Source organism: Indicator indicator, chromosome 14, assembly GCF_027791375.1.
Source record: "Indicator indicator isolate 239-I01 chromosome 14, UM_Iind_1.1, whole genome shotgun sequence".
In the NCBI taxonomy this organism is placed as follows: Eukaryota; Metazoa; Chordata; class Aves; order Piciformes; family Indicatoridae; genus Indicator; species Indicator indicator.
This window is the reverse complement of record NC_072023.1, coordinates 20,673,261-20,684,214: the sequence shown is the minus strand read 5'-3', so window position 1 is coordinate 20,684,214 and position 10,954 is coordinate 20,673,261. Positions and strand designations below refer to the sequence as shown.

The 10,954-nt window shown below is 44.9% G+C and overlaps 1 protein-coding gene across 1 annotated transcript in view; it reads left to right on the top strand.

Annotated features, from left to right (window-relative positions):
* The first annotated feature begins 4,354 nt into the window (after positions 1-4,354).
* Positions 4,355-10,954, top strand: part of PDE3A (phosphodiesterase 3A) — a 240,855-nt gene continuing 234,255 nt past the window's right edge. The window contains exon 1 of the mRNA XM_054387102.1: positions 4,355-5,209. Coding sequence (XP_054243077.1) covers positions 4,355-5,209 — 855 coding nt within the window. The remainder of the gene's footprint in view (positions 5,210-10,954) is intronic.

The window sequence follows — 10,954 nt, the reverse complement described above, 5'->3', positions numbered from 1 at the left end:
TTAGTTGCAAGGAAAAAAAAAAAGAGAAGTATTATCAAAACGTATGAATAATTGCCTCAGATATAGACCAAGAGTGATATAGGTGCATGTGGATGAGTAAGTCATAGAGAACGTCTCTCTTTTCCTTCCTCCCATGGCACTCTCCAGTATGACATGGTGTGGAAATTATTTGGGTCTTTTATTGTTTTGTTACCCCCAGAAGAACCTCTTCTCACTTCAGCTTAAACACAGCATTTCTGTACAGTTTGGGACTTTCATTTTGTTGTATTACTTTTTGGGAGGACAGGCCACGTAACCTCTTAAAGGGTATGGCCCCATACATGTTTGTTGTGCTTTCCCAGACCAGCTTAGGCCCATTTAGCGTGACCATAAACCAGCAGCAGTATGAGAAAAGACTGTAAAGGAGTGTCTACAAATCAAACAGTAGTCTGATTTGTATAGCTGGGCTAAGCACTTCTATTATGAAATCTTTCCTCCTTTCTTTAATGGTCAGGGAATACATTTTTTCCCCATTTGGATGAGAAATTACATGTTCTGTATGGATTGCTTCATGAAAAGTTCCTTGAGTGGATTAGGTAAGATTACAACATGCTGGACATAACAACGAATTGAAGGCATTTCACTAATCTACCATTTAACTTTGGTGAAGAGATAGGTTGCTTTGTCAAGAAATGACAGTAGAACCTGTGATTGCAAAGTGATTCTGAGGCAATCATGTCTTTGGGAACAATCAACTGTCCTAGACCTCCTTACATCTCCTGCTCTTTGTTGTCCATGACAAAAATGGGTTTTTTTGGTTGTGGTTTTTTGTTTGTTGAGTGTTTTTTGTTTGTTTTGGTTGTCTTTTTTTTTCAGGTAAATTTATTTTGACTTTCTTATCTAATTGGATGCTCACCTTTTCTTCCATACCTTTCTGTGATGGTAACCATGAAAATTCCTGGGTTTTGTCTCCTTTGAAGTCTCTAAGAAATTTCTAACTTTACCACAGAAGATTGCTTTCCAAAGGGAAAATAGAAGGGTATTGCTGGGTTTCCACAACAGCACGATCTTCTGCAGCTTCTTTGGTGAATGGCTGATATTGCTCTAGCACGTTTACACAACAACTAAACAGTATGTGATGGTTTCCGTTTTCTTTAGGCTATACTTATCAATGCCTGTTTCTCAAAAGAAGCCTGATACAGCAAGTACTGAAAAGCCAGCATCCCCAGAACTTCAGTGAAATCTTGAGGTTTTTTACTATTTCTAGGGGTAGTGTTTGCCTTCCCAGAATTTCTCTTTACTAGAGAAGGAAGTCAGGATTTTCAGGTTATTGTAACTATATATTCATCATCTGTATAAAGACCAGTGTGATAGATTAATATCCTGAAGAATGAATTAATACAACACACTTCTCCCCTTGTTTTTGCTGTGTGTCTCTGCATGGGAAGTCTCCTAAATGGTCAGTATTTCTCATTTTCTGTGAGAGTCACTTTCCATTTGGTTCATCATTGACTGCATTTCCCCACCTGGCATTGATTTTGATCGATTCCAAAATTACAGGACTGATCCTTTTTTTTGGTAAAGATCTTCACAAATTAAATGCTTAAAACATCTGTGGACAATCAGTAGGTAAAGAAGAGACAACTACATTGCATAAGCAAGAAATATGAAGCAGTTTTATCAGCTCCCACATGGTAGAGAGCACAGTGAAGTCCGGTTTCCCCCGTACTGCTCAATATACAGCCTTGTGCTCAGAACGTACTGGTTAGAGTCTGACTTGTGCTTCTAGGAAGTTCAGAGATTACCACATTTGTGCTAATTGTCAGTGCTGGTTTTGCAGAGCTCACAACTGCATTTCAATCATTTACTGAGTTTGCACTCATAAAACCCCCTCTTAATTAAAAGAAGATAGACCATTATCTGCTTTGATCTCTACAAACATATATAAACATGATCTAAATATACAGTTAAAGGGGGTGTGCAGCAAAAAAAATAAAGGTAGGGAGTGTTTATTCCTCTGGTTTTAGTTCATTTTATCACTATATTTGAAGTGTCAACTTTTCTGATAGCAGTAAATCTAATAGTAAGGTAACAAAGCGGAGATAAAGATATAAGTGAATACTGCTTAGCAGGAAGTATTATTAAGTCAAAGGGCTGACCTATCTGAAATGCAGCTGTTGCATGTATTGTCATTCACCATTGCAGTATCAATGTACTTGCACTCTGTTTTGATGCATTTAGACTTAAAGGTATCCAAGAGATGCACCTTGTTTATTAAAAGCTAAAAAGGAGTTAGGAGTCATACAGGTATAACTATCTGGACCCTGATTCTGCCTCTGGAATGTTGACGCTTAGTGTAGATAGCAGGTAGTTATTTTTCTGTAGGTGCATAAGGTAACCTGCTGATTGATGTTTTACCAGAATAAAGCACAACCCTTTCCAGCTGTTCTTAATCTGGACCCTTAACCTTCAAAAGAAACTGGAGGCTTCCATTCCTCAGAGCCAAATTTCACTTAAAATATCTAAGTTGTTTTCAAACCAAGCTTTAAATGTAAAAATGACCAATAAATTCATATTCCAAAATAGTTAGGCCAGAAAAATATTTAAAAAATACTGTTTTTACAATCCATGTCTAGTAAAAATCCAAAACATGCTTCACTAATACTCAGACCCTGGATGATAGGCATGGTATCCTGATAGATGCACCAGTAAATATGTCAGTGCTATAAATCTGTCTCAAACTGGAGAGTTGGGATATGTGTTTTAAATGTGCTTGTTTCCTAGCTCTTAATGTTTTGTAATGTCACAGCTGGTGATCGTATTTTTCTGTGGTTTGTATTATTACATGCTAAATACATTACTCCATGCGGTTTGATGGGACCCGGGAATTTATAAATAAGGCCCTGATTTTGCAGTCGCCCAAAGAGCAATTTTCAGCAGACCAGGGTGTGGGCTCGAGTCAGCCTCCAGCACGCTGCAGATCCCTGGCGGAGGAGCCCTCTGGCGCGAGGGTGAGACAAATTTAGGGCAATGAAAGAGTGGGATTTGGATAAAGCCACAGCTTAGATCTTGGTGCCGCTGCATAGGACTTTGGGACTCAAATTCGGGCTTCCCATTAAAGAAACAACAAAAAAATAGTAATAATCATTCACAAACATCCATCTTTCTGACTTTTTTACGGCCTCGTAATTATCCCCTCCCTGACAGATGGATTTACGCCTTGGCCGCCAGCTAGCGATGGCGGGGAGCTCCGCCGCCCAGGTGGCACCGCCGGTTCCTCAGGGCCGGTAGAATGGGGGGCACCGGGCGCGCCCCGGTCCAGGGCCCCCCTGCGGCACCCCGCGCTGCAGAACGTGGAGCCTGTTCCGCGTCTGGGACGGCCAGGGCACCTCTTCCCCAAGAGTCGGTCCGGCCGTTTTTAAAGTGGTAACACCCCCTTCCCCGGCAGCCTCCCTCTCCGGTGCACTTTCCCAGTTCGTTGTTCTGTTCGGACTTGGGTTTGCTTCTGGGTTTTCGGCAGCCTCCTCTGCCGGCTGAGGAGGAGCTCTCATCACTTGATTTTTCCGTGAAAAATTCAAGTACTATCCCAGCAGCAGAAAGGAAACGCTTTCCTTCTTTCTCTTCATCTCGTCCTTTTCTCTTGCGCTCTTCCCAAGCACCCTTCCTTCAAGGCCCTCCCGTGGATCACTCTCTCGCCCTCCCGGCAGGACTTCGCAACTTCTGCCCCCCCGGCTATGCTGGCCTTTTATTTGCGATGTCTTCACGAGCTTTTAAAAAATATTTTAAAAATTTATTTTTCGGAGGGGTGCATTGCTTCTTCCCCGCTGGCCGCAGTGACCGGAAGGTTTCTTCCCCGCGACCACAGGGCACCGTCAGGACCACAACTGCAGGCTGGGCGCGGACCCTTCGGCAGGCAGCACCGCCCCTGCCTGCCTCCTTCTCCGCCTGCCTCCGCCGGGAGTGCCTGTGAGGGAAGTGATGGCCTAGAAATTAAGCAGCACTTCTGAGGTGGTACATCTGCCTCTCCCATGCTTTCCCCTCCCTTTCTTACACCGTTTCGGATTTCCCCATTCCCCCGCGTCTCTCTTTCTTTTGCACTTAAAAAAAAAAAAAATTAAATTACTACACCTCTCCTCCAAGCCCGAGGTGGTCGCAGAGGAGGCGAGACGCTCCCCAGCCCTTGATGCGCGGCGCTGGGCTCTCGGGAAGAAGGCGAACGGGAGGCGAGCTCTGCAGGAAATGCCAGTGTTGCAGCGGGGGGCGCCCCCGGCCCGTCGCTGCCCCCCGGCCGCCTGCCGCTGACCGCAGCCGGAGGGGTCGCTCCCGACCCTTGCCCAGCTGGGAATAAGTGCCGGGGCGGGGGCTCGTTGAGGCCATGGCCGCCGGCGAGCCGCGGAGCTCGGGTTGCAGCGGGCGCTGCCCGTCGGCGGGGCGGCAGCTCTGCACCCCGCGGGGCGGCGGTGGGGCGGTGGCGGAGCGGGGGGGGCTGGGCTCCCGGGTCGCTCTGCCACCGCCGCGGGAGACCTGGCGCCGCCGGAAACTTTCCTCGGCGCTGTACGCCGGCTGCCTCTCCGTGCTGCTAGCCCTGGTGGTGAGGGTGGTGCGAGGGGAGCGCGGCCGGGAGCTGGCGGCTGAGGGCTGCGCGGGGCCACGGGGCTGGGGCTGGCTGCCCCCCAGCGCCGTGCCCCTGGGCCTGGCCGGCGCCTTCTTCTGCACGGGCCGCTACCTGCTGCGCGGCGGCGTGCGGCCGCGGACGGCGGCGCTGCTGCTGGCCGCCTGCTGCGGGGGGGAAGCGGTGGCGCAGACGGCGCTGGCGGCGGGGGAGGATCACTTGCTCTCCCTCGCCGCCACGGGGGTGGTGCTGAGCTGCCTGGCCGCCGTGACATGGCTGGTGCTGAAGCTGAGGCAGGGCGTCCTCATGCTCGCTGTGACTAGCGCGGCCAGGACCACGTCCCTTGTCGCCTTGGAGAGGGTCCCGGTGTCCTGGCGGCCCTACCTGGCCTACCTGCTGGGACTGCTAGGCATCCTCCTTGCCGGCTACGGTGACCGGCTGTGGCCCCCGCGGTGGGCCGCCCCGCTGGCGGAGCCTCCCGCCGCGCCCCCGGCTGCGGACGAAGCCCCGGTGCTAAGGCGGCGGCGGCGGTCTAGCTCCATGATCTCTCCAGAGATGTCGGGTGGCAGCAGCAAGACCCACCGGCGGACCTCACTTCCCTGCATCCCACGGGAGCAGGTAGGACAGGGGCTGGGTGGACGGGTCTCAAACTTTGCCGGTGACGGGTGGGGGCGTCCCGCTGTCGGAGGTGCGGGGAGCTGTTACCCTCCCCGGCTACTCCCCGGTGAACGGGCTGGGCATGGTGCGGCGCTTTTCCCGGCACTTCGCGGCTCGGAGAGTCCCGGGTGGCTGCCTTGGGACGGGGCTGGAGCCGAGGGCAAGCGGGGCTCTCCGCACCCAGCCTGACTTGCCCGGCTTCGGGCGACGGGGAGAGAGTTCGGGCTTCAGCGTTATTTTACAGCTATCACGGCCGCTTACTTTTCTTCTGCCTAGCAGACAGTTGAGGCGGATGGCACCCACTTGGCTCTGCGAGTTGGTGGGAACCTGCCCTCAGCACAACCTTAGGGTTTCCCAGCATCACTTAGGAGCCTTAGTTTTCCAAACCTGTAGTTTCTTGGAAAGGTAGCTTACCCCTATTAAACTTGCTTTAAGCTTTAAAGGGCGGTGTGTGTGAGCCAAGCAGCTTGTCCTCGATGGGAGAAGTCCCTTATCAGGGCGATAGTGTGTCCTCTGTGGCTGGCCCGCGCAGCGCGGTGCTCATCTTTGCACTTTGCCTCCCCAAGGCTGTTTTGTGCGTGTAATCAATAGCTCCCACTCTGCTGTGGTTGTGGGAACGGGTACGAGGCACAAGCAGTTTATCTCAACTTTGTTTCCTTTACGAGGCCGTGATTTGAGTGGATGAGTGAGAATTTACTCTCCTACTAGCGATGTACTCTTTTAAATGCACACCTCAAAAACGATGGAAAAAAAGAAACAAACACCATTATATTTACTGCACAGCTTTATAGATCCATGTCATGGACACAGGGTGGGCTTAGTTCTTTGTTCAAAGCATTTTATCAGGGTTTTTGAGATCTTTGATTGCCCCACTAAGGAATTGTTCAATGTGTTGAGCGTTAACTGAATGCATTTAAAGTGAGCGCAATCTTTGCTGAGCAGTGGAAGGGGAAACCTGGGGCAAAATAAGTGACAAATAGTGTTAAGCTTTATTTTCAAGTAGTATTGAAAATTACTCTGTGTACTGTGGTCAGCTGAAGTGTGCTGCCGGGCATCCAAGGTTTTCTTGCAGGTTGCTTGCTGGATAAGCAGCTAAGTATTTCTCAAGTGATGGCATCTTACCATATGGCGTGGGTGGCTAGTTTGTTTCTGGAAATGGTTTGCTTACATCTCTTTGTGGTTGGTTGTGACATTTTCTAGAAGAGGGCCTGACAACCTTATATACTTGAGTGTTGTTTTACAACAAATGAACTTATTTATTTAACATTTTTGTTTAGATAAATTAAATATTTGTTACAGTGTCCAGGCAAATACCGTGTGAAAATGTGGAAAGCTCATGCAGTTCTGACTTTTATAGGAACTGAGAGAAAGGGGGTGTGAATATAATTGGTAAATAAAATATCTAAGGCGAAGACCTAAACTCTTTATACTTACTTGATGATGCTAAGCATTTCTGGTGGTTTCCTACAGTAACTGTAGAGTTTTAAAACTCTTTGCATTCACTCTCACACTTTAAATAAAATCAGCTTTTTAGTTAACATCTCCAAATGTAATCATTCAGATACAGGGCTCACTAGTTTGTAATCATGCCCTTTTTTTCTTATCAAGGGAATTCAAATCACCTGTATATGCCAAGATGTTAAACAGCTGATGCTGTAGATTTCTTCTAACCCCCTCAAATGGTGTGTTAGTGACAATGGTCAGCCTTGCCCCAAGTAGTTTCTGCTTTCAAGCTGCGGAGCTGGACTGGAGTTAGCTGGCAACTGTTCAGTTTACCCAATGCAGATTTTTGGCAAATTTCTTTTTCTTTTGTTCTCACTCACAATTAATCAATAGCGAGATCTGGTATTGCTTGCGTCACTGGTGATTAGAAATGGATGACTACTTTCGAGTTTGGGGAGACTGTCTTACTCTCTTTTTTTTTTTTTTTTTCCTCCAGCAGTGCGTCTGTGTGTATGTGAAATTCTCTCCCTAAGCTGTCATCTTCCATTTTTCTGTCATGTAACATTGATTTAAAAGCTGAAACAAAGCTTTGTAAGGACCTTGAAGAAACGCTAGAAGTGGGACTCTCTTACAGCAGACAAAGTTTGTGTTTATAGCAAAAGTCAGCTTCCCACAGACTTAAAGAAACCATAGGTAAATGTTTCTCTTTCAGACAGTTTTTAAATATAACATGTTAAAAATAGAGATGAGGGTGTTATAAACAAAACTAGGTTTTTCCTCACCCCGTGTTCTTAAAAAGCATGCCCTGAATATTTCTGATTCGAACGATAGCTGGTTAATCCATCTGGGAGCTGCCAATCATTTTCATTAGGATCTGCTACATTGATTTGAAATACATGCCTTCATTTGTTAAGTAGCATTAGGTGAAGTTTTAGACATGTTTCCTATTGGCTCTCATGAAATCTTTCTTATTGCTGAGCCCTTAATTAAGCTTTTATTTTTTTTTTTCCCCAGAGTGTGATTCCCTTCCTATCTGTGATACCAGATTCTACAAAAGCTGGAGTTTCTGACTTTATTTTTTCAGTTACACCTCAGTTGCTATCAGAACTTTTCCCTAGTAGAATATAGAATTGAATCTGTGTGGCCTTGTGATATAAAGGACAGTATCAGGAATTGCAAACTAACATCGCAGACGGCGGTATTAACGTATTTAAAATTAAAAGTATGCTTCTGTTTAAGCTGCTAGTAGGGGTAGCTGAAAATACGTATGTCACTAAATTATTCCTTCAGTAGAAATGTCTCATCTTAGTTGCTAATCAGTTCCCAGAAGAATTTAAATACTGTTTCATTTAGAAGAAAAAAAAAAAACAACATCAACTTACCATCCAAAATCAAACCACTTCCTTTTGTTGCTAAAATTGCTCTTTAATAGTTTTTTGTTTAATTCCATTTTTGGTAGTTCATTTTTGTATATGTTCTCTTTCTCAGCTTTGGTAAATTCTTTGGATTAAAAGCTTCCAGTTTGGCATGTGTGTAGATCTTGTTGGGCAATGTGAGCTTTGTAATAGCCCGATCCTGCTCCCAGCTGAGTGCTGTCTCCCTGTGATTTCATCAGTGCTGGCTGAGGATGCTCAGCTCCTCAAGGGCTCACTCACCCAGATCTGAAAGGGGCTGCAGAGAAATTGTGAATGGATGGATAAGACAGTAATTGAATGAATGAATTGTGTTATTTTTGGTGGTTTGCTTTTTTGTTTGTTTGTTGTTGTTTTGGGTTTGTGCCTTTTTTTTTTCCTAGCAAATGCACAAATACTGCCAGGGTGATGTTTTTTGGAGTTTCTTCTTCACATTTTTGCAAACATTTTATTTTTTCCCTAAAAGTGAAGAGAGCAGGTTGTGGTGGAGGGGTATTTGTGCGTGTGCAGAAATGTGTTTTATGTCTTGATGTTTCACATGAAAATATTACACGGCCTACATGTTCTGAAGCTTATGTCTCTGATCTCTGTATGTTAATCTTGACATACAACAGTCCAAATGAATGATTTTTGCCTTGGTGGATAAAAGAATTCCACAGGAGATGGACAATTTTAAACTCTTCTCAAAACTCTTGATTTTACTTTTACGCCTTGCTTGTTTGTTTTGTTTGAGGGGAAAGGGAAGCTTTCAGCTGACTTGAATTTGTTACAAATGTATGTTAAATAAGCTAGAACAGCTGCCTCAAGTAGTTGGATGTGCTTTGCTGCTTAGATTTCTTCTTGCTTAGTCAGTAGACTGTCACAGGTACAGTATACATCAGGGTTTGAAGTACTTTGTAGTTCCCAAACCAGTGTGAGACGCAACCCCTTACAAAAAGGCACTGGCGGTCACTGAGTCTTGACCTGCTGAAAAGCTGCAATCCATGCAAGATGTAGCACTAGGTTGGAGGAGTTTCTCTTGCAGCACTGATGTCTCCAGCTGCCAGGCCAGCAGCTCCATGTCCTGTCTGTGTGCTCTGGCTCCTAGGGCAGAGAGGTTTTCTACCCATTTTCTTTCTTTCTTTCTCTTTGCTCTTTTCCTTCTTCTGAGCAGCTGGGGAAGTAGAACACTGTTTGCCTCACTGGGTGTTTGTCCATTCTGCTCCATCTTTTCCTTCTTGTTTCTCCTTTTTAAACGTAAATTTTTACTTTTGGATGTGTAGCTTTGGTGTCAGATTCCTGTGTCTGCCTGTAGTAGCACTCAAGTTTGTTTTTTTTTTTTTTTTTCTTGATTTGACCATTTTTTATGGGATTCTGGATGATGACTCTCCCCTGTTCCCAGTCTATAGCCTGGGAAAGTTGTTGGACAGGACCATTATTATCACTGACTGTGGGGTTGAGAAGACAATGCTGTAACAGTTCACATGGTCAAAGATATCTCTTCAGTGATAAGATCTCAGAAACAGAGGAGAAAAATAAATGTTTTGTTGTTTTGGTTTTGTTTTCCCCAAGAGAAAATTAAGGTTTTGTCTGTTCTTCTAATTGTTTGATAGTGGGAGCTTTGTAAATGCCAGGAATATGTTTGTCCCCCCATTTCCTGGCTCTTTATCATCATGTCCTAAAAACAGGACACATGTACCTGAAGCTTATAAGCAATTTTTAATATTGGGTATCCTGCTCTCTGGCCTGAACAGAGGAGAGATCTGAGTGCAGCATACAGACATTTCAGATTTTGGAGAGAAGTCAGATTAAATCTAGATGCTAAACTTTGTGTCCAAGTTATGGTCCCCTATTAGGCATGCAGTGTTATATCCCATTTACCTGCTCCTGCTAATAAGTATTATTGTGCTGTAATTACTCTGATAAGATTTGCTGGCAATACCATTTAGGTCACTAGAAACCAAGCACTACTGGGAAGTTATGTCATCTGGTGACTTGCTGAAACACAACTGTGTAAAATATTTAAGTAATGCTCCAGGAAAAATCACCCAGGGATTCCAGATGTAATACTTTATTTTCTTTCGCATGGCTTCATTTACGCAAACCTGCTCTACTTAGATTTCTTTTTTTTTACTAATCTTTTTTTTTTTTTCTTTTTTTTTTTTCCTTCAGACTCACAAAAATGTAAAAACTGCTGCTGGCAGCATCTCACGATTGGTTTGGAATCTATTTTTGTCAGTTGGTTAAATCAAGAAATGTATATTGTGGCATATTGGCAAAAAAAGTAAAATACAGTGGTGACTTTCTGCGCTTTCTGCCTGAAGTGTGAAAATGCAAAGCTGGGGAACTGAAAGAAATCCTGTGTATGCTGGGTTGTCATGTTAATTAAATAAACAGCCAGAACAGTGACCCTGTGTATGAAATGTGTTTTGAGAGGCTTGTTGGGGGTTGGAGGGGAAAAACAGTGACACATGTTTTGGATGTTAACTGCAACATTTGTATGAATTTGTCCTGATCTGCTGTTACTGTGCTTGCATTCCAACTTTTTTTTTCTTCCCCCCCCCTGCACGAGACTGAGACATAGCTGTATTCTACAAATTGAAGGAATATTGCTTGGGCTTTTTTTTTTTTCTTTGAAAAGTAATATTTAAAACCCCTCCATATCCCACCATGGAACTGTAGAGCTTGCTAAATTATGCTGCCTGCAAACTGCAGGGCTCAAAACAGGGGTGTGCTGACTGCGTCTTACATGGTTTGATGATAAAAAGAACTGTACTTTGATTGAAGCTTTGAGTCAGTTGCTGTGATTTACTTAGAGAGTCTAATGTGAGATATGCAGCTTATAGGATACTGCTTGATGAATAAATAAACG